At 35.8% G+C, this 24,519-nt stretch overlaps 1 protein-coding gene across 6 annotated transcripts in view; it reads left to right on the top strand.

Moving 5' to 3' along the window:
- CNOT2 (CCR4-NOT transcription complex subunit 2) overlaps positions 1-24,519 on the top strand; it is an 81,309-nt gene that overhangs the window by 41,376 nt on the left and 15,414 nt on the right. For all 6 annotated transcript variants that reach the window (XM_051795901.1, XM_051795899.1, XM_051795895.1 and 3 more), the window contains 6 exons: positions 5,385-5,507; positions 16,010-16,076; positions 19,397-19,544; positions 20,160-20,342; positions 22,322-22,401; positions 23,560-23,685. In XM_051795901.1, the coding sequence (XP_051651861.1) occupies positions 5,397-5,507; positions 16,010-16,076; positions 19,397-19,544; positions 20,160-20,342; positions 22,322-22,401; positions 23,560-23,685 (715 nt within the window). In that variant the 5' untranslated portion in view covers positions 5,385-5,396. The remainder of the gene's footprint in view (positions 1-5,384; positions 5,508-16,009; positions 16,077-19,396; positions 19,545-20,159; positions 20,343-22,321; positions 22,402-23,559; positions 23,686-24,519) is intronic.

Here is a 24,519-nt window from a genome sequence, read left to right as displayed (position 1 = left end):
AGTTACCTGATCCAGCTTTCAGACTGCACACCCATCATATGAGTTTGGCCATACACACAGTTTGCTGCAATGGAATTTCGCTGAACACAGGAGTGTTCGTCAGTTTGCTCAGAGTATTGCAATGTTTAAGAAAATGCCAAAATCCTACTTCTTTATCTGGGGCCTAGAGGGAATGGTAGGATTTTGTTGTTTCTGAAGAAGTTAGTGTGTTACGGATTTTCTAATCTTTTAAAGCTGGGCTTTACAATTGTAAATGCTCTATTAAGGAACTCTCCAGAGTGCCTTTGAGTAAATCTAGAATAGCTACCTGGGTAAAGTGTCTTGTTATATATTTTATTTTTAAAAAACCTAAACAAACATGCCACAAAACAACAAGAAAGGCAAGCCCAGGCATAAAACTGGAAATAAAATTCAAATAGATGCACTTCCTGAATAAAGGGTTATCTTACTCTAATTTTTTATGAAAATGTAATTTCTGAAAAACAGGAAAACTTTTTTTGTCTACAATAAAATACTCAAAAGCACTAGTGCATTGTTTGTCAATTACAAAATCAATTTTTAGTTAAAACTGCAAGTAGTTTTCAACCAGTGCCTTTCTGAATTACCTAATGGGATGAATCAAAGATTACCAAACAAAAAAAGGTACGAAGTTACCTTCCAATAGCATTTTTTCTTATGGCTCAGGTGCAAAATACTAATTGGGGGAAACTCACAAAATAAACTTCTGAGGAGCCAGGAAAAGTGCCACTGTAATAGTAAGTTTATTATGGGAGTATTTGAAGAAATTTGGTTATCTTTCTGGAATGGAATTTTGAGTTTTTTGCTTATTTGTTTACAAACTTTACAGCTGAATTTCTCCTTTCTAAGGTTGGCCCATTTTCATAATAACCAAATACCAGTTTTTGTAGGCAGGTTTACTGTAACAGTTACTAGAAATGCAGGATTGTCTCTGTTATTTTATGTGCTGCTTTGCTCGTTCGTTGGGTTTTATTTTGTTTTCCCAAGACAGCATAGGTACTTCAGAAGCTCGTTTTGTTTTTGAACCTAATTTTAGTTAAGTCAGGCTTCTTAATGTAACTGATGTCTTCTTTGATGGTATTCCCAAAAGACAATCAGTAAATAAGTGTGATATACAGATAGCGTATATTTAGCTGATAATTGTCTTGGTGCATCATCAACTGAGAACATACTTTAAAACTTATTTTTTGTTAACAAATTGAACTTGTTTCTTAAAAAATTTTATGATGGAGGAGCTGTCATAAGATGGTAACAGGAGTATGCCGGTACGTAATTTATTTTCAAGATTCTTGATGTTGTTCACTGCATGCAGACTTAAAATAGCATTGTAAGTACTTTTGCAATATTATGCTAAAGGATGAGTTGACAGAAGTGCACCATTTTTACATTTTTAATGAATGGTTACAACTGCCAATGTGTCTCTTGTGCAACAGAGAACTGATTTCCCACAGTAGGACATGAAGAGTAGTTAGAGGATTAGGAGAGGTATCTGTATGACATTAAGCTGACTAGATGGGAATTCTTTGCTTAATAAAATTACCATGCAACTGGCATACCACTTCTGTGAGATTATGTTGGCATATGTGTGTGTATTGGTATGAATGAGGGACTTAAATACAACAGCTGATTTCTACCTTTCTTCACCTCACCAATCTAGACTCTGTGAAGGTACGAAACCTCAGGTCACTGTTATTTTCCAAAGGGTTTAAAATGTATTTGGAAGTGCTCTATGAACTTTGCTGTATTTACTTTTGTAGCTGCTTGGACAGTGATCTATCAGTTTATGAAAAGGGAGCTGCAGTCTTTGTGTATGAGGTTTCCTGGTGGCTTCTTGTCCTAAGAAATAAGCAATAAAGTTCCACCTGCAGATCTTCTCACATTTGGCACAGAACCAGTTATTCTCACACCTTCTTATGAGGACTGCAACAGTGTTTTTTCAATATCTGTGTATATTCTTTTAGCATGAGTGGCTAATGTGTATGTTAGTGAATACTGGAATAAGTCGACATGAATAGGAAGATGCCTACTGCTAACTTGGCAATCATATGACACTGTCATTGCATAAACCTACTGTAATATAAAAGTCTGTATGGGGATAAGTGCTCTGATTCAGAAGTATTCCAGCTGTTTACAGTCACTGGTGACTGCTGGGAAGTAGATAAACTGGCTGCTGGTGTTAGCTTCAAAACGAGCAAAAAGTGAGCAACCTGGCTACAGCAACTGCAACCTAAGAGTCTAATCCCAGTTGCTGCTCTTTCTGTTGGAGATCTTTAGCAACTTGACTCGTTTTATTGTGCTGTTAGTTTTGTGACAGGGCTGGATAGCGGCATGAATTGTACCATCACGTTTCTCTGTTGTGATCTGTGCTGTGGTTCACCCTGAGAACAAGTGGCAGTTCTTTCTAGTGAAGAGGAATCCTATTAGGGGTACAGGCAATTGCCAGAATGCCCTCCAGTGCCTCTCCCGCTTCCCTCAGAGAGAGTGTGGACAGCTTGAGCACTGCGTGTGACTGCTTCGCTTGGCAGCATTGAACGACACAGAATTGCTTACAAAAATGCTGCTGTGAAGAAGTGTCAGTCTCTGCAAAAAGGTTTTGAAGGTCTTCAGGGTAGTTAGGCACAGTGATGCAGCTGGGTCACAGGCAGGGCTCCTCCAGATGTCCCCTCTTCCCCTGTAGCTGCAGTCTGCAGTGCACTGTTCTGCTCTCTGGAGTTCATCAGCACAGTTCTATTAGGCGTCATGTAGAAATATGCATTGCCAATAAAAATATCAATATTTAATCTATCTAATTATTAAAAGTTTTCTTAATTTCTTGTTGGACTCCATATTAATATCATTGCACTTCATCAGTCTTAAGGCCATAGTCTTGATTAGTTTTTGGGCCACTGTCTTATATGATTATCAGTATAGAAAATAATCTTTTAGACAGTTGAAATTTAATGGAGAGTTTAAAATATCTTTCAGCTTTTCAGTAGATAGACTTCATATTTGGGCATACTAGCTTTCTTGCAGTGACTATAAACATATATTTTGAAAGCTTTGACCCACCAATTCAGAAATCTTTATGGTACATGTGTAGCTAGCCATGTGTAAACCTTTGCAGAAATAAGATCAAAATCTGCAGGGTCAAAGACATAACCGTTTTCTTCCCCTTATATAGCTCCTGGGTCATAGCTCAGGGTTAGGCAGTGCATTAGTACAGTACTGTATGTGCTTCAGTGACTTGCTTTCTATGACAATTCAATTTTGTTATTGTGATGATGTATCACAAGAGAGGGTTATGTGGCAAAAAAAAAAATCCTTTTCTTATCCCAGGTATCGTTAAAGGAGCATCAAAAAATTCTTCAGGGCTTGTGAGAAGCTGCCTTTTTGCTTCTCAAAAGCAGTAGTTGGTTGAGACTCACAGCTCCTCTTCATTGCTGGAGATAGCTTCACCAAAGCATTTCACTATCCCTTTTATTGCCTTTGAAGGTAACTGCTCATCTCTCTCTGCACTTTGCTCAGGCAGAGCAAAGGACAGGATAATCCCCCTAGCCTGTTAAATGCTCCATCCCATCTGGTAGGTGATAATTGCATTGTAGGGGGATTAACACAGTGGGATATGCTTACAGTGTAATGAAAACTTCACTGTAAGTGTGAAAGTCAACTGAATGCATTCTAGCATTTTGAGACCTTACATTTGCACATTTTTTGTGAATATCATAAAACACAAGTTTCATCTGAAGAAGGTATGCAGTACCTTTACATGCCATCCTTCACATGCATGTGACAGGTTATAAATTTGTTTTGAAATATCACTAGTCTGAAGATCTGAAACCCCCTTGTAGGAGTAGTAGAATAGACTTGTTTAGCCGAATCTTTTAGGGCCATTCTGTGAGTATAGCTGTATTAAATGCATTCTAAGTGTTGACTTTACTTTTACTCAAAAGTCCTATGACTTTGAAATCGTGGGGTTGTTACCAGAGTAGGAGTACTCATGTTATTTAAACACTGCCTACAAATCTTTGTCAGTAAAGGTGAAATTTGAATAAGCCGCACTGTGAAGAATATCACAGTAATTTTGCATTAGCAGAGATTAGGGGATTTCAGGCTGAAAGTAGCTTTTCTTGCAGCCAACCAGAATAAATACTTTGAAACTTCAGTTTTAAGCATGAGCCTGAGGTAGTGCAAACTGACTCTTTAAAAAAAAATGTTAAAAATCAACCTGTGTTTTTATAAGTTTACCTAATGCTGTCAGTAGTGAAGATAGTAAATCTTAGGATTCAGAGCATTTCATAAGCTAACTGTAACTTAGCTTTCTTACCTTTCAGGTTGATAAAGATCCATGTGAAGATAAGTAGTGCAGTAGCTCAGGGTTGATTACCATCCTGTTGTTTGCACTCTCTCCAGTCTCCCCCTATGATACAAGAAACTGAATAAGTTGCTCTGTGCTGACCAGTTTGTGCCATTTCACTGGTTTGAACATTAACCTGTTAGGTTAAAACAGGACTTGGTTAGTCCATGCTGTGCTGTGATAGTGTTTCATCGTCAGATAGATTAAATAAGAGTCAGATATATAAATATGCACTGTGTGCAGTAGATGCTTTAGCAACATTGTATGACCTTGCTGCAGGATTAAATTTTCTAATGAATTAAGGTTCTGTGACCAGCTGTGTGGTTGCTGTTTCTTGAGTTTCCAATTCCTGACTTAGCAGCTCTGTCTTTGTGTGCATCTCTGGCAGTAAGGGTAAAATAAAATCCAGCGGTTTTTTATGGGCTGTCTGCAGTAACTTTGCCAGTCTGTGATGAGGTTGTTGAGTGTGGTTAAGCTCAGCCTTTTCTTACTTAATCATGGATCTGAGTAGGGTCAAGTAGAAAGCTGCTTTTCCGAAGTTATGGTGATGAGACATGGAAGCGATTTCACAGATTATTTTTTTCTTCTCTATTTTATTTTGTTATTTATGTTAAGGTGGCTGAGCTCTAAAGAATGTGCCTTAATTTTCTTCTTTTAGATTGAAAGTGATTACCTTTGGAGAGGAAAACTGGAGAAATTTACTCTTTCATTTTCTGACATTCTGTAACTTTAAATAAATTTGGTTGAAAGGTCACAGAACTCAGACAGCCAACAAAAAAATACTCCTCCAAAAAATGAAACATGTCCCCTCTACCCACTCCAGTTGTTTCTGGAATATGAGTTTCTGTCGCATGAAAATCTCTCTTGAAAAAACCATTAAATTGTCAATATACAGAAAGGATTTTTAAGAGGCATTTTCAAATATTTAGAAACAGGGGGTTTTTAACAATTCTTATGTATATTTAAATATATATGCCAAGTATGTAGCAAATCAAATCATATATGCCATATAATTGTTTTTCTTCTTATTTAGGTGACAAACAGCATGTTTGGTGCTTCAAGGAAGAAGTTTGTAGAGGGGGTTGATGGTGACTACCATGATGAGAACATGTACTACAGCCAATCATCGATGTTCCCACATCGGTCAGAAAAAGATGTAAGTTGAATAAGCTTATTTTTTCTTCTTTCAGTAGTGAGGTAGTTTCAAGTACATGAAATATATGTGAGGAAGGGCTTTGTCTAGCTTTAAACTGTACATGACTCTTTTCAGTGGCAAGTGCTTTAATTTCAGTGAATTTATATATATAAACCTCAACCATATGCTTGCCAGCATTTTATTTTTTCATCTTGAAGAATTGTATTTGCAATTTTAATTGGGTTATTGATTATATCTTGTGCTTACATGCTGTGTCTACAAGGTTTTTGTTGTGGTTTTGCATTTTACATCTTCAACTTTTCTTAGTTTCTGAAAATGCCTTGTGCAACTTGTTTACTGAAGTATTCTGAGTTAGGTATTTCTCCCATTTGTAATACCACAAAGTTATGAAACTAGTAATTTTTTCCCCTTGGTAATGCAATACTGTATGTTAGAACTGTGTTGACATTACTGAAGCTCTCCTTCTTACCAAAGATAAATAAATAGGGCAGTCACATATTCACTTTCATATGGAGTGGCATGTAGAAATATGTGGAAGACTTGAAAGTGTGACTTGAAGTTCATGTCACCTGAAGGTCAGTAATATAATCTATTGACAGGCTTGCTTTTAATATGTGTAGGCAATGTATTCTTTTTAATTAAAAAAGAATATATATCCTTTCAAACTTTCAAAAAGGTACAATTGCTTCAAGTCTGCCTCCAAGACATGTCTTGATAGACTTTGACCTATACAAACATAAGCATTTCCTATAGACCCTTAGCTGAATTTTAATCCAGATTTTCAAAGAGAAGGAAATAGATTTAGAGTAGAAGGCTTTTTGAAACAAAATGAAACCCCCCCAAAAAGGTGTAAATGGAGCTTTCTGATTCAGTTTCATAAATTAATTTGATAAGAAGTTTCAGGTGATCCAGCAAAGGATTAAAGTGTAATACGGTATAAAGAAAACTAAAGAGGCTGCTCTTTTCTGTTTACATTGATTACATATGTGCATGTACCAAAGGTGGAATATTTATAATGTTGAACATACTTTCCTGTATATGGTCACCGAGAGGTGCAGCTAGCACTCTCAAAAACAGTAGACACTATTTCTCCAAAGTGATTCTTGGACATTAGATCTGCACTTTTAAATTTGAGGCACTGGGGGAAAAATTGTTACGGTGTAGTAAGAAAGGCAGAGTGAGATAAATGCTGTGCATTACAGTGTACACAGTAAAAGCTGATGCTTGGCACGTTGTGTCCCAGCAAATGAGTGTTTTAGTTGCCTGCTTTTTCTGTAGGCAGTGTTGCAGAAGTGGATCTTAGAATGGCACTTCAAGACAAGAAAGGTGGGTGTTCCAGACACCAGGAGTGACAAATGAGAAATCCTGAAAGCTTGTGGGAGAACTGGCCAAAATGGGACATAGAAGCTGCTGTAGTTGTCAGAAGAGTAATGTTATTCCGACAGGAAATAGAAGAGTGTATTTGCAAAAGCCTTGTAAAATTTTATTTCCAAATCCTTTTTAAGGTTCCCCCCCAGCCCTGTAGCTTCACTGTTGACCATGACAACTTTGAGTTTGCGCTTATGAAATTTTAAACTGTTAAATGCTATTGTGATTTTTTTAAAAAGTTGATCAAAGTGAATTTATGGTGGTAATATTGACTGTACACCTTTGATCACTCAGGTATAGCTAAATGTATATGCTAACTTACGTGTTCCATTTGCTGTTTCATTTGGTTCACAGTAGATGGAAAGGTTGGAAAGGTGGTTATATTTTCTTTCCAACCAATTTTGCAGGTTTGAAAACCTTTTCCAGTTGAAAGTAACCATGTTTTCAAATAATCTTTCCACTAGAATTTTGCTAAAAATGTTCTGTATTTGAGAACACAATAAATAGATTGACTTTGTTCTTTGGATAACGGTATTGACAGACTAAAATAAAATTGCTCAGAATTTTGTCCAAATAAACTAATAAGGACTAATGTTCAAAACCTGGATCCAGTTTTATGAACACACGGGGGGAAAATTCCAGCGTTCTAGATTTTGAAGCACTTTGAAGCTTTCTGTCTTCACATTTAATGTGGGGATAAAATAAAGCTAGAATAAATATGAGGGAAAAGAATAAATCGTTTTTATCTAAACAAGGTGCAGTTTTACTGTAATTTAAATTATTCCTCTTTTTTCATTTTCAGTTGAACATAGGGAATGGTGAAATCCTCTTAAAATTTAGAGTAAGGACTTAATGCAAGCATGTTTGTAGCAACTTTAAAACCTGTTTTTTGCTTTACTTTTACGGTAGGGTTTCTGGCCTTTTGAAGAGGCATTGTGCTCAGATGAGGTTTAGTGATGACTTGTGCACTGGGTTTAACTGAGTTGTGTGCTTTTCAGCTTTCTGCCTTGCTTTAACACAAAATGTGGAAGTTTCCAAATTATATTAAGAAATAATTTTCACTTACTAAGTGAAAAAAAAATCTAGAACCCATCTGAAAATGATGTGAAAAAGATATTTTATGCATTTTAATAAACAATTTTCATAACACTTAGTGGTGTGGTATTTTTTTGACTTTTTGCCTTGGCTAATTTGAATTGTAAAATAATTTCCTTCAGACAATTATAAAGTGAACTAAGGGTGCTCAAGTGCTCTTTTAAACTTTAAAGACTTTTGCCAAGGACAAAGACATAGCAACAAATAGTTTAGGACATGTTACTTTTATTTCAGAGACTCAGTGTAGCTAAAAGCTTTCTTTTAACTTACCTGTTCACTAGAGAGTGCAGTTCCAGACAGGCAGGACTAATACGGTAGTTGAAATGGAAAAGTTGCATGTTACTCATGTGCACAAGTGCTTCCAAGATTGTACTGATGCTGACTGGATCTATTACTTTGGGCCCAAACTTATGGTTCCTTAGATGAGATTACATTGCTCAAACCATCTGATGCTTCCTTTTTACTAATTAAGTGGCTTTGCCTTGGATCATCACATACTTGCTGTGCTAAGTAGGGAAGTGGAACAGAGTGTGTCTGTGAATGCTCTATGAATTTTTGTTGTGCACTTGGTCAGTGCATGATAACCAGGTTAGTAATTCTTTGGCAAAGAAATTAGGTATTTTGTAGAACTTTCAGAATGTGAAACAGGTTAAGAAAATAGTTTAACTTCTGGCTGGAAACAAGTGTGGTCCTTTTAATGTAAATTGACAAGATGATGCACTGTGTTGCCACAAAATAATTGCAGAGCTTATTTGTGGCAAATTTCAGCAACTTAATCGAGGTGTCTATGCACTCAGTGAAATAATTTTCAGGACATGGGTGCATGTATTTTTATTTGGATAGAGTGACAATGGTAGAAATCAGTAACTCAAGGCATTCGTATACTTTTGAATCTATAGTCATCAGCTGAGCAAAACAAAAATGACTGTGAGCTTGGAGAAAAGATTGGACCAATCGATTCTGAACTTCTTTGATTTCTCATATATGGGAATGTAATAAGGGCTGTACAAGATTTAACCAGTCTAGCCTAATCCACTGAGGATGCATACGTGAGAATATGAGCTGCAGTCATAACTCTGACAGTAGACAGACATGCCTTTTAATAAAGATCTGCCCAAATGATCAGGAAAAGTTAGATTTTTTTCAGTTAATGCTTTTTCTACATCTTGGCCCAGTGCTTTGCTGTTCATTTTCTTTTCCAGTTGCTCAACAGATTGTAAAATGCTTTCAGTAACATAGTAATATTTCTGATTTGCACTTTTAATTGGGACAAGTAAAATCTAGCCTGAAGATTAGATTTGCCTCATTGCAACTATTTATCTAGCTCCCTAGCTGTAGAAAGTCTTCAGATATGGATATTGAGTACAGTGAAATAGGTTGTTGATTCTGGAAGCCTTCTTTCCAGAAGTTTTTTCCATCTTGAGGTAGTAGAAGCATGTCTGTGATGGATCAGATTCCGGTGTTCCTCTGTCATGAGGCAGTTTCATGAAGGCAGATGTCAGTGGTTTTGTCTTGTAATGGGCAGAGAGGTGGTGGTAAAACAAAGGGTGGTCTGAGGTCTTTTGCTGTGATTCTATTAAACTGATTTATAGAACCTCTACTTAACTTTTACTGTATTTTGAAATGCATGACCTTATAAAGAGATGATATTTTACGAGAGATAAAACCATGAAACAAGGCTTAGCTTACCATCAAATTGATATCCATAATCTTGCTAAGTTTGGGAAACTATTTGTATAAGAGTTTAATCAGTCTTCTGGAAACAGCCTTGGCTTTAGTTTTGCTGAACACCATGTTATTCCAGATGAATTATTGGCTTTTTAATACTATTATTTTAGGATTCTAAGGAAACCTATGGTATCTTATTTCCCAAGGCTTCTTTCCTGGCGTTTGTCTTAGTCATTGCACAAGAGTTCGTTAGCTTAGTCATAATTTAACTTCAGATGCTTCGCATGGAGTTGTAAGTATTTAAGAATTCCCACAAAACCCTCTTGAGTCAGGAGTAGTTGTTGCATTCACACTAATGCTGGTTGGCTGAATGGAGGCACTGTACATTAACGTACTTTGTAATAGTCTGAATAGTTTTGATCCATTTGTGGAAGGGAAAAAAATAAAGCTTATTTTGGGAAAGAAATAGATTAATGTCTTTAATTATAAATGGCAAATGAATATTTTCACATGCATTACTTTGCACATAAACGTTCTTGTAATTTGACTGAATAGTGGGCTGCTTTGCCCTGCTTGCTTTGTGCAACAGAGCTTGGTCTTCTCTCTTTGAAGTGTGGTTCCAAAGCAAGAGAGTTGCTTTTTACCTTCCAGGAGAGTGATTAAACATTCCTTGCATCAATTAGTGAGTATACAATAAGGTTTTTTAAAAAACCAATCAACCAACCAAAACCACAAAAAAACAAAACAAAAACCCCAAACAAAAATCAAACCAACAAAATCCCCCACAAACAAAAAACCAAACAAGCTTTTAAATGGATGAAAATTGCAATGCCATTAATAACTAAAAATAGTTGGATAGAACTTGCAGGGGATGAGATTAGAAACTATTCAAGGAACTTTTTGTGTTTTAATGCAGTTCCCTTTGAGAACCTATAGTCATTCTGCCTGTAGGTTGCATTTTTGTAAGAAAGTTACACAGTTTGATGGAAGAACAAAAAGTTTCAAATGCAAAATGCACCTTTTACTATCTCACCTATGAGTTTGTACCTGAATGGATTTATCAAATAAAACAATACATCATAAACTAATTTTGCTTAGAGATGAAAGTGGTTTTTATACTATTTCACACAGTTTGCAAGTAAATATCTGAATTTGAGTTAGTTCATATCACTTTACAATTTGAAATTATGTCACAAGGAAATTAATTTTACTGTTGATGACTGTATATAATTTTCACTACGTTGAGTTTGTATTTAGTTTTTTTTATAGAATAGCTAAATTACTATGGTAGTGTTCTTTACTTTTCTGTACTTCACTTCATCTAAAAGCTTTATTTTACTGCATCTTCACTTAACAGGTACAGTAGTTTTTATATGTCAGCTTTAGCTTTTGAAGTGGTATCTTGGACTAGATTAATTCCGTGCATAAAATCATCTGCATTTTCTAGAACAGGGAGGTTATGGTTTCTTACCCAATAACTCAGTTTACTGAACATACTGTTTGGTAATATTGGTGGTTTATGGGCTCAGTGTGTGGGTGTTTTGTTTGGGTGGTGGTGGGGTTTGTTTGTTTTTGTTTGTTGTTTGGTTTTTTTACAACTTATTTATAAAATATTTACTTTGTTGTCCTAGTTCTTAATTGCTTTGGCATTTTTTATAGCATCTTTCAACGAGTTTTCAGTAGTCTTTTGGTTTATTAATATGCAATGTATCTACACAGGGAGAATTTGGTTTTGGAGTTTCGCTTGGGTAGCCATGTTAACCTCATGTTAATAATGTCATTGTCATTCAAAAACAACATCTTGCCTCTAAGGTCTTGAGATATTGCTTCCATCACCAGTGTGGTCCTACCTCCTTGGGGATTCCCAAGTGCCACTGGAGGCAGAAGATCAAAACCATAAATGATGAAATCTGAAAGACTAAATAAAATTTCATTTATTTTTTAGTATTGTATTTCGTTTTATATTTCACAAATTATTTACATCAGTAATAATTTTCACTTGCAGATAATAAGCTGCATTCATAAGGCTTTCAAAACTTCTTCATTGATTTATGATGTTGAGATTTGGAAATATTTTCGGATATTTTCTTGCAATGTGGGAATTTTGCGAGCACTGTATTAGAAGGTGGTTTAAAGAGGAGGACTAATAACACTATTAAAAAACTGGCAGACTCTAGAAAAATGTGTAATTTTATCTGTTATTTGTTGACTTGGTTTACTACTATTTTTTAAGTCAGTATAATACTTTCCTCTGAGGCTGTGGGTCGGATGTTATTAAATAGTGCAGCACAGATGACAGGTACCAGAAATAAAGTAGTGCAAATACAAAATGGTGCTGACGTTTGCACCCCTGAGAAATCCATCATATATCAGGCCAGATATTACTCACAAACTTGCTTATTAGAACCTGTTTTGGTTTTAGGAGTTGACTTTGTAGTGCTGGCTCGATGTATTTTAACTTCAGCTTGCCCTGCGTTTAAGAAAGTAGCTTTAGGCTATAACTGCATAATGTAGCAGGCTGCACAGTACTGTTGCTTTGCCGAGTTTTCTTGGTGCCACCCTGCCAAAGTGTGCTGCTGTGGCGGTGATGGTGATGGGCAGCTGTCTCCACACTGAGTGGAGTCTTTGCTTGGAAGAGGCAGGATGCTGCAGTGCAGGGGAAAGCAGGAGCCTGCTCAGCCAGCTCTACTGTTGGACCTCCCTTCCACCGCCTCCCTCTGCTTTCAGGGAGGCTGCAGCCTATGTTCGCCGGCCTCCTGAGGGGGCTGTGAAGCGCAGCAGTTTTTTCACAGTTCTAGCAAATTTAAATAATTGCTGGTGCTTTTTTTTTCGAGATTGTTGACACTCTTAAGTGAATGTATTGCAGTAAACCCATTAAGAGTTAATGAAAGCAGTTACAGTAAAATCTCATTCAGCACTAAGGATAGGAAATTACCTGATAGCCCCTTACAGCTTATTGATTTTTAGTATGGACCAGTCCAGAAAAATTGAGCCATCTGCTTGGATCATCAATTGGTTTGAGTTTAGATGCATAATCTTCCATTATCAGAACTGTGCTATGACTGTTTGAGACTTGTGAGTAAAATGACGTCCATGTCTTAGTTGACTGTTGTCAACTCAGTCTTTCAGCCTGCCAGTACTGAGTGTTGGTCCTTCCCATATACTGGCAGAATAAAGTGCACCCGTCATGTTACACAAGGTCTTTTTTGCTTGGTTGTCTCTGTGCCCTGTGGGAGATGCAAGTCTCTGTCTCCTAAAAACATGTACAGGGAAAGCCAGTTGAAACAATCTGTCTAGTTTGGTCATACAAGGTTGGAATAGAAGCAGAAATCCCATACTACTTTTGCAACTGGGTTTTGTAGCTGTTAACTGCTGGCAAGTCGATTTAGATTGTTACCACGATAATTCTGAGCATTTTTTCCCTAAGATTTGGACATAATTGGCTAAAGCTTAATAGGTTTTAACAACTAGAAGAGGCTTTAGTTACCTTAAGGCTTAGTCTGCTTTAGTTTTTATTAAGGTTATGACCTTTGTCTGTTGTAGACTAAAAGAAATTCAAGGCTGACTTCCAGCCACAGTTGCAAGTATGCTCTTGGAGAGTTGGTTATATTTTGTGTGTTGTGTGGCAAGTAGTCCAGCCAGGTGAAATAATGATTGCAAAATGCCAGAAGGAATGTTTTTAGTACTACTAACACTGTACCTTTTGAGTTGTCATTGTCTTTGGTAGACCAAGTTTGAGTAGACTATATTAGTGACTCAGAGGCTGTGAATGCAAATCAAGGTCCTGGTAGCATAGGTTAAGGTTTTGGCGAATTTAGTTGTTTTTTTTTTCTTGTTGATATAAGTTGTATGGAAATAATAGAAAAACAAGACAATTTTAAACTGTTCCTTCCTACGACAGAAAAAAGTGTTTAATAAACTAGAGAGGGAATAATTGAGATACCCATACAGCATATTCCTTCTCCATGAGATTAGAGAAATGCTGCATTTAATTTGCCTGGAACAGATCCACAGCAATTGTTATTGATTTCTTCTTGAAGTTTGTTATCTTTGATGTTCTAAGTACATTATAACATTAAGACTAAGTTGTGAGACTTAGTGAATTTAATGCTTGGCCTTTATTATGGTTTTCTATAAAGGTTTCTCTACAAGTCATTTTGCAATTAACTTTTCATGTAAAAGTAAATGACACAATAGATGTGACCTACTTTGCAATGTTTCAAAAGAAAATCCTCTTTCTAATAAGCAGTGTTTAATAAATATTATTTTCCATTCCTTTTAACTGAATTTAAAAAATCAAGTAGTACTCAGTGTAGAAGAGGTGGGATTCGTTTTCTCTCTTTCACATAATGTAGTGCCTCTAAGGGGTTTTCTAATTGTTTTTATTAGTCCAAAGTAGCATTACAAATGAAAGGTTTTTATGCTGAGGTTTTGTACCATCTTCTACTTACTACATCACATGCCATCACAGCAATTTTTGAAGTCCCTGAGCAGCTGTTCTTAGGAGACCTTCTTTTTTGGCTTAACTGTCTAATTAATCTGTCCCAAAGTTAGTAGTTTTTGACTGATGTTTCTATCTCGGTGTCTGGTTTGTTTGTTGGGGGTTTTTTTATTATTTTTTTTTTACTTGTGAGCCCTTATCATTGTCTCTGAAGGTATCTCATAACTTTTTGCTCTCATTTTTTTCCCATAGAGTTACAGTTTGCCACACCTCGCAACATATTTTAGGATTTTCAACTTGTCAGACTTGAATATTGCTGTCTTTCACCTGAGCACTTTACTTTCTTTAAACTACTGTAGCAGCTTATTGTATCCATGTTTAATCAATTTGTTAGTTTGGGGGAAGAGTGCTTTCGAAATATGTCTCCCAAGTGTCCCCACTTCAGCATGCTTTGGTTTGCGTTGCAGGGCAATCTTGGTGTGAGTGAATTTGATTCTTTCTGGATGAAAACAGGTTGGAAGAGGTGCTCCAGAAGTGCACCAGACATGTACCACTCACTAATGGGCATTCAGTCCATGGCATCAGGTGTTTTAGTCATGGCTAGCTCTAGTTAGAAATGCAGTAGCTATGTTAGCTCAGAACCAACTTGTTTGTTTTACAAGTGCACTTGTCTTTGGCTGCATTACTTGCTGATGCAGATGTGGCCTGTGAACTTGGCTGTGAGTGCTGAGTTAGAGCCACTGGTAGTTTAATTTAAAGTGTTCTTTTTGTTCACAGGGAGTTCTTCACTAAGAAAGGAGATATCTGGTCTGGTTGGACACATTTTATAGGTTTGGGGGTTTTTTTGCAGAAAGTTTTTTGTCTTGCTGTTTCAAACCTCTTGTGTACACAAGTGTGGATGTTTGTTCCTGTAGTTGCTTACTTTCAAATATGAGCATTTTGTTGGAAATATGTGTGAGTATAATATATAGGAACATATATGAGTATATATATATATATATGAGAAATATGTGTGAGGAGATATTTCTGATACATTTTCTGATGGTCTACAGTAATTACATCCTGTAATTTCTTTTTCCCTGTTTCTGTATATATTTTTAAAAAATCATAAATACTTCGTGATTTATAGATATGAATGCTACTTTTGATGTTTAGTGACTTACCTGCATGTCTTGTTTCACATTTTTACCATCTGGATTTGGCCCAAGTATAGACAACTAGCTGATTCAGTTTATAAGGTTTAGGTTTTACATCTGTCTAGATGATACCAACAAAGCAATTTACAGTTTATCACAGTAAAAGTTATTTTGATTTGAATTTTTTGCTCTCAAGTTGAAAAAAGCACGGAATCACATTATGTCTAAGAATCCAGACATTCCTTTCCATGAAACTATCTAAAAATTCAATCCAAGTCCAGACTACTTAACTAAACAAGCAGACATTTGCCCATGTGTTAGTAAGTGCAAGTAGCATGTTCTGTGGTGAACTGGCTGGATTGGATCAACTAATAACTCTTCTTACTCCAAGAGACAATCAACTATACCAAATGTTGATTAACTACTGATCTGTTCTTTAAAGACGTCCAGAAATTGATGTTCCAGTACTTAACTGTCCTTAGGATCACAAAATGGTTTTTTCCAAGTGTTCAGTTTATATATTCTGTTTCTCAAATGCAGTTATACTTTCCATTTCTGCAGCAGCACGGAGAATAGTTGATTCTTTTCCTCTTAGAACACTGATGTGTATGTAATATACTGTTACAGGTGTTACTGTGCAGATATTTTTGGGAGTTTCTAAAATTTTTGATGACTTTGAAGGAGTTTTCAGTTGTTTTGGCTTTCTTGGCATAACATACTGTTGCAAACTTTCAGAGCAAGATAGCACAGTATTTTTGTGTCTTTAATAGCCTTTTATTCTTCTTACATTGTAGATGCTGGCATCACCATCAACATCAGGTCAGCTGTCTCAGTTTGGGGCAAGTTTATACGGGCAACAAAGTAAGAATTCTTTTTATTGGTTATATGTTTATTTTATGCTAAATATGTTACAGTTGCACTCTCTGTATAGAGAATATGCAGATGGCTTTGTTTTCTGATGATTGTAAAAATGACAGTATGTCCCCTTATGTTCAATTATTTTAATTTTTTTAAGATATATTTTTGCTTTGCTTAGTATGCATTTTTGCAGTGTTTAATGTGCAAAGTGTCATATACTGACACTGTATAACTGTTAAATATCCAGATATAACCAGGCTATAAAAAATGTCTGTGATTTAAGCATGATTCTCTGAAAGAAAACCTAAAGAAAGTGAACTGGGCCAAAATGAGCCTAGTTCAGAAAAATATGTAAAGAATTGAAGGAAATTATACCTTAAATATAACTGATATTTCATGCTCTGCTGGAGCATATTGAATCTTGCATATGTACTTGGCAACTTGCATTTGGCAAAGATTTGGCCAGTAAGATTATTGCCTTCTACACCACTGTTTTTTTCTTTCCTGTACCTTGGAAGTTTCATCTATATCTGCCAGTCCTGTGGACACTGTTGCAATAGAAGACCTATAGAGCAACAGTCACATGGAGTGCTAACTTACGGCCAGTGTTGAGAACTGAAGCTCCTTGTAACTGAGAGGTGCATTCAGACAGTGACACAGAATATCTGAGTTAGATACAGTTCCACAAGTAAAACTGGTTGTGAGCATCATCTCTCCTGTGTCACTGTGTGGTTTTGAATGTTTTCAACTGTTTTGCCAAGTGCTTCTGACTCGGATTCTATGAAAAGGTGTCTTCAGAGTAGTTGAGAGAGTCTGGACTTTTTGTCTGGACAAACTAAAAGCTAGATGCATGGCCTTCCCAATTTCTTTGAGCTTTCTTCAAATAGCTTCTTAAAAAATATAGTGGGCTTTCTTTTTTGTTGGTTTCTTTTTTGTTGTAGGGTTTGTTTACTTATCTCAGTGGCCATTGATGAGTGACTATGTAATATAAATTGGCATTTGATTATTCTACTGGGACTTATATGAGCAACTTCTAGCCAGTCCAAGAGTCCTGTTTGTGTCTTGTCTTTTGGGTCCTGATTCTGGCACAATTGAATCTTTCAAACTTAACTGTCTACAGATACTGAAATAGTTTATTCATTCTATTTGTCAGTTATTTGTTGTTTATTTTTAAGGTCAACTTTTTTCATCAACTTAGTTGTTCATAGAGTTGGTTGTGGTGCCTAGGATGTAATCTCTAACATGGAGGCATACATAGCCAAAAACTTAAAAGTAAATATTATCAGAAGTCAATTTCTACCAAATCTTGAGGAAAAGTAGCAAGAAACTTCTGTGTTGAAGTTCATGCTTATGATTAAAATACTTTTTTAGGAAAAACAAAGCTGATAATGGCTATGCACTTGTAGTGATTGGTACCTGTCAGTCATTAAGCAAGATGCCATGTTATAAAGTTAATGTAACTTAGACATAAAATTAGGAAGGAAGTTGGCCATTCATTGATCAACCTCTAGTATAGCCCATATAGATCTCTTGTCTCAATTAGAAAACTGGAAAAAGTAAGAAAAAAGTAGGGCATTTTCTCAGTGACTATTTCAATTGCCCCTCCTTGCCAGGAATATAGTTCTACTTTGCTGTAACATCCCTAATCATTAAAAATTCTAGTTTAAAGAAAGCCAACAAGAAGAAATAACCATCAGTGTAAAACTGGCTTTGCTAAAACAAATGCTTGCACAAAATTAACTTGAATGTTGTAATTGTGGTTTTTTGGTGTGCTGTATCTAGTTTAAAAGTGTATGTATTTTTTTGTACCATTTTATTTTTAAAATTCCACGTAATTGTTAATCAGTGTGAAATATTATTTATAATATATATTTATGCTCATTGTCATTATTCTGATGCAGTAAATTGCCAAAATATTTACAGTGAACACCTTGATATAATCAGCTTTTAATGAAGTGTTAGGATGCTTGTTATAGCAAGTTACACTAGCTCTTAATCTGAATGTATAGAGACAGATTTGAGTGTTATAAACACTTCGAGTTTTGTTGCAAACTTTTTGGATTGTAAATTGTAGGATAGGACACAGACACCAGTTCTTTAAGTGTGAGAGCTAAATGACTGGGAGGTTTCTTCAGACCTTGTCTTGATAATAATTTGAGCATATGCTATGTCTGTCTTTTGCATTCTTAGTATTTAATCACATTATACAATGGCATATTCAGCTCTTCTGCAGCGACGATCTACCATGGGAGAGTGCTGATACATCATAATTTTCTTTTGTTTGGTCTGCAAGATAAGGTTTTGAGTTCTGTGAGTCTACCTCAGCAGCCTTGTGCCAAAGCAATAGGAACTGTCACTTACAGTTATTGCATTTTATATGCTAAGTTTGTTCCTATTGCTATGCTGCACTAAATGACTTTTTTTTGTCTTTGAGCTTAATTCTGGAACTTCATAAACACAGAAAAGTGGTGTGAGAAAGATGAGGAACTTCATAAACCTTTTGGACATTTTGGGACAGGGCACTAACTGGTTATCTTCTACTCTTCTAAATTGAAGTAACTTATTTTTTTACCTTACTGAAAAAAGTGTGAAAAAAAGCTTGCATTATTCTGTCACACAGTTGTTTGTATAGAAAATACTTTTGATCACAATGTTAAAACTCTTCTGTATGTTTCTAAATGCAAATAGAGGGCATTTAAAATTCTGCTTGCTTTCTTTTCTCAAAAGGTCAAACTTGACTTGATCATGGACACTGAAGTACTGTTGCCATAAAGAAGCAACTTAAACTGTAGAGAGAATTGGCCTAAAATGTTGCTTTCGTTTTCCTGAAAACAATGTTACTGTTAAGTAAATCACTTTCTTTTTTTTATTAAAGATTTGCTTAATTTTTAGCAAGACAAATCGGTGTTCTAAATACTGGCCAAATATATATACCAGTTAACATATTTCTTGAGTGCAGTTGCTAATTTTCCCAAAATGCTGCCTTTTTATGAGATAATTTGTAGGTTTTCATGTCTCATAAAAAAACTCAAAACTCAACCCTTCATCTACAGTATACATCTCAAAGGAAACAAAATTTTGTTAGCGACTTCGAATACAGAAATTCCTCAAAGAGCCTGTCTAAGTTAAAGAGAAATGGGGCTGAATTTGATAATTAGACATCTACTATGCAAACAAGGACTTAGTTTTTGCACTGCACTTTCCTTCAGTCTTTACACTTTTTGGTACGTTGTCAGCATAAATTGTTTCCATCTACACCTGATGGAGAAGACTTTGTTCCTGATTGCTCTGTATCTCCACCCCTCTGAATTTTTTTTCAATAGGTGCACTAGGCCTTCCAATGAGGGGAATGAGCAACAATACCCCTCAGTTAAATCGCAGCTTATCACAAGGCACTCAGTTACCGAGCCACGTAACGCCAACAACAGGGGTACCAACAATGTCACTTCACACGCCTCCATCTCCGAGCAGGTATTTATTGACAGCCAATATTTCTGCGATTGTGTCTTTTTGCAGAGCTCTTGTTAAATGGTCTGCATATTTTGCCTCACCTACTTTACAGTCTGATAAAAAAGAAGAAAAGTAGTTTCTTATGGACCACTGCCTGTGTTAGGGAAATAATACAGTAAAATAGTAAGGATTTACTGTAAGACATTATTTGATTTTTGTATATAAAGGACAAATTGCTGGCAAATTCTGCTTCAGAATGTAAGAGGTTGTTATTTGATTGTTCAGGTAAATGTACAGTTAAAATTTTTATAGGATGCCATACACTGTGTAAGAATATTAAGATAGTGGGTCTGAAGCTCTCATTAAAAAAGGAGTTGTAACACCTTTTCGTATTTATAATATTTAAGTATTTATCTAAACTTGACCAAGGACTTGATTAGTATGTAAAGGGTCATCTGGTATTTCTGAAGAAATCCAGAACTGCATTAATTATAGAGAGTAATCCAAACATGCTGTTTGGTCACTAAGTGCAAATTAAATTGCAACAGCTCAGAGTCCATCCTACATTAGTAATACAAATGAGTAGCCAAATACTGTTGTACAGATTCATCTCTGTGGATGGTTTTTCTCTTTCAGGGGGATATTGCCTATGAATCCTAGGAATATGATGAACCACTCCCAGGTTGGTCAGGGCATTGGAATTCCCAGCAGGACAAACAGCATGAGCAGTTCAGGGTTAGGCAGCCCCAACAGAAGCTCTCCAAGCATAATATGTATGCCAAAGCAGCAACCCTCTCGACAACCTTTTACTGTGAACAGGTAAGGCTCTTTAGTTGGACCATCCCTGTAGAGCCATGTACATGCTAATCAGGAAATGTAATTTTTATCCATTAGAATAAATCTCAAAAACTGCTTCGTGTGTTCATTAGGCTTCAGCTGTGTTTTGGTGCTATGTTTATGCTTTCTTCATACTGATAAACTTGTAAGTACTGTCTTAGTTCTAATTATTTAATGTGTGTAGTCACAGCTTTGCATGGCTGGCTGCTTTGTTCCATGACCTCATTGATCGCTGTGCTCCCTGTTTTGTCCTTTTTCTCCCTTCAGGCCCCTCCTTAGGGGAGTCGCTCTTAGAGGAGCACAAACATGCTAATGCAGTCAGGTGCCATCTCTAACCCAATATAGTATTTTATAAAATAGATAAAGGAAGGTAAAAACTAATGTCACAGTTATCTAAATCTTAATCAGGCTACTTAGTTGTGTAGTTTCACACTGATATAGGCATACAGATGCTTTTCTCAACGATCACAGCACTAGCGATTCGGTGGTAGCAGTTTATGTTCTTGGAGTCTGAGAAGACTTTGTGTCTTGCCTCTGATTACACAGATTATGCCTTTTCTATCCTGTATAGTGTCAAGTAGAGGAGAGGATAATTTTAAAAGATAATATCATATTTTAAAGTGTTTTTGAAATGTGAGGTCTCAGAAGGTTGAAGTAGTAACATACTTAAAAACTCTACATGCAGAGGACAATAATATTGGATATTGATACATGTATAGAAATTATGTGTTTAAATTTCATTCAGCTGAGAGAAAATAATGAAATCCCTGTCCGTAGGAGCATTTGAATTAAAATCCTCATCTTTCACTGTTTCATTGTATATCTCACTTTCAAGAAACTACGGTTTTTACAAATTGAAAAGGAAATATCTCTGGAACAATGACAGGTTCTTATTCTACAGTTTATTAGGCTACAGAAGTATAGTAGTAGTACAATATCCAATTGCTAATAGATATATTTAGCAAAATTTTGAAATCATTATTGGGAAAAAGTTTATGGTGTTTGCTTGTCAGGTGCATGAATTAGGTGACTTCCAAGAAGTGTTTTCTGAATAGTTGCTTAGTTGGAGCATCAAAAATTTTTAGGTTAGGTTTTTGAACATGAAGCAATTAAGGGTATTTCAAATTAGAGTGAAATGCTTCAGATTTGTAACTGTGTAAAAAGTTGGTGTGATTTCCACTAGGAAAGCGTTTCTTTCTTTTTTTTTTTAATGGAAATTTCTATAATATCAGCTTTCATCCTGTTACGGGGGAAAAGTGAATCTCGTGATTCCCCACAGGGCAGACATTCAGAATTTTACTCAGCTGGGGGCCTACCTTTGAGCTTCTCAACATCTCCAGCTCTCATGGAATGAAACAGATTATTTGTGGGGTTGTCTTTCCAACCACACTAGACCTATATGATATTTAGATGTTTTCAGGTATTTTTACCTGACTGTATGAAACTTCAACTTGTGTCCTCTTATGACAGAGACTATCGCTATGCTCGTAGTAATGTCGTGTGTATCTGGTGGTGATTGCACACCTTAATCGTTCAGATTATGAATGAGTCGTGACAAACTCGATCACTTTCATGATCCAGCTTCCCACCTGCAAATGAATGAATTACAGTCTGACTTTTAACTACTGCATTTACTGCTGCTTCATTTTTCTGTATGAAATTACTGAGTAACGATTGTGTTTGTCATAACCTCTTGGTTGACAGATATCTTAAGACATGGTGGCTATTAAAAAACGGAGCTATTTTGAAGTCATTCTAGTTGACTTGATTGACTCTGCTGCTTAGAGTTTTCAGAAGTATAAAGGAAAATAATTAAAATCTGAGTTTAGGCTAATATGGGTTACTTAAGCTTGAAATAATTTAAATGTCCTAGGGGGTTTTTTTGCCCCCTTAATACCTTCCACTGGAAATTAAAACGTACGTATACCCTTTTGTCTGACTTCCTGAAATTTTTTTCACAGTATGTCTGGATTTGGGATGAACAGAAATCAGGCATTTGGAATGAATAACTCCTTATCAAGTAACATTTTTAATGGAACGGGTGAGTTTACTCTGTTTAATGTTGATCTTAAACTACAGTAGAGATTTTTTTTTTACTAAATAAGTCTCATTGAAAAAAACTTTGTTCTGTTGGAGTGCAACTTTCTTATAATTTTCAGTTGTTCCATAGAAATGCTGCTCCAAGAGCAGCGCTAGCAAATTGTTACTACTTCATAGCAGTGGATTTTAAAACTTTTGAAGACAAAGTACTCTGTAGTATACTCGCTGTACTTCACGTGGTTATAGATTATACCTCGTTGGTTAGAAATGCAGAATAGCTCATGGAATTGATAAGGACATCAGAGAAGAAAAGATTTATCCATTTTCTGTGAAAACATTAGATACATAAAACCAGTGGAAAAGCATTTTTTTTTTTTTTGAAATCTCAAGCTCCTTTTGAACAGCTGGCTTATGTATTCCTTTCAGTCAGTTGTTTCAGTTGTGATTTTTCTCTGTGATTTTTCTCTGGGTACTACTTCTTCACCTGAATTTAATGAACTAGAGAGTGGAAAATATCCTTGTGCAGAAATGCCTTAGGTTCATGTGTGCTGATGTTTCTGTAGGTGGTTGCATATATGAAGCAACCTGAGGTGCTGGTGACATCACGAGAGTGGAAGGATTTGGGCATTCCCTAGGACATTGTGACATTTTTGTAGAGCTGCAGCTCTGGCCTCACCCATGTAGTATTTTCTGCTGCAAATGAAAAAGTGTTCCCATGTAACTTGCACTGCATTGGCTCTTCAGCTGCTTCAGCTTTGTCTTAATTTGTCTAAGGACAATAGAGCTCTTTGATGCTGCTGCTAATATGGGTTATTCTCTCAAATTTCTTCTTGATAGCTCTTCAAATTTAAAACAGGCCACCTATCCTAGTACTGTAATTTTGATCGTCTGCCTGTATTTTACGTGTGCAATCTTTAATTCAAAAGGAGTAGACCTTGTTACTAAATGCTGTTGACTAGCTATTATTTAAAAGCAAACCTCAAACATCTTGGTGCTCTTTAGGCAAGTCTTGTAACACAAAGGCTGTAGTTATTTGTGATAATAATAGTACAAGAAAAAAGACTAAGTTAAAGAAGACATGTCCTACATTTATCTTGCACATAATGAAGTCTTTGAGCAAAGTATGTAAGCAAATTAAAAATATCTGTTTTTATTGTAGATGGAAGTGAAAATGTGACAGGACTGGACCTCTCAGATTTTCCAGCACTAGCAGACAGAAACAGAAGGGAAGGAAGTGGCAATCCAACTCCATTAATAAACCCTTTAGCTGGAAGGGCACCCTATGGTAAGACTATACTGAAAGCTCTTTGAATGAAATAGGTATTTGCTTAATTCAGTTTTTGCTGTTCATAAGACAATAGGTAGTCTTTTCAAAAATGCCAGATGTGTGAGCTCCTAAGACTCATTTAAAAAAAGAAATAATTAATATTACAGTGATTGGAGACCTCTCGTTGTAAGTATCAGAATTCATACTTTCTAGTTTTACTGTCAATAGAGATTGTTGGGTGTTTTGGTCTGTCCGGTATGATCACTCTGAGGCTGCTCGCTCGAGGTATTTCTTAGGTAACAGGTTTTATTCAAATTGCAAGAGCTGTTGATGTCTGAGTAATAAGTTACAGGAATAGTATTTGAATAGTAGAGATGTTACTGTGTAAAAAGTCAGCAGTGGTAAACATACAGTATATTTTTGCTGTTTATTAATAGTATTTGCTGCAGTACTGTTCACCGTCACTCTTATGACAAACATCAAATTTCAAAAAAAATAACCTGTAAGCATCAACTATTATCAGTCAGATTCCAAGTAGGTATCTTATATAGTTCTTACTGAACAACTTAAAAACAATAAAAGGAGAAAACTTTAGGTGGATACAAATCTTATTAATTGGGTCTTGGAAAAAATTCAGGTAAGCTTAGTGTGAGGCACAAAACTTTTTTTTTGTTACTACTTTAGTAGATTTTGTCATGCATGTTGCATCAGCTACTCTGAAAAGTTGCTTTTATAACCTATTTTTAGGATACTTGTCAAATTTTTAACCAAAAATAACTTAGTGTTTTCTAACTATAAAAGCTGGTGTTTTTCAGAGATAGCTCAAACTGTGGTTGGAGATAATATATACCA

This window comes from Manacus candei, unplaced genomic scaffold (assembly GCF_025592945.1).
Source record: "Manacus candei isolate 608988 ecotype Guabito, Panama unplaced genomic scaffold, ASM2559294v1 h1tg000043l, whole genome shotgun sequence".
In the NCBI taxonomy this organism is placed as follows: Eukaryota; Metazoa; Chordata; class Aves; order Passeriformes; family Pipridae; genus Manacus; species Manacus candei.
Note: the sequence above shows the minus strand (reverse complement) of the source record. Positions and strands in the feature narration are given on the sequence as shown.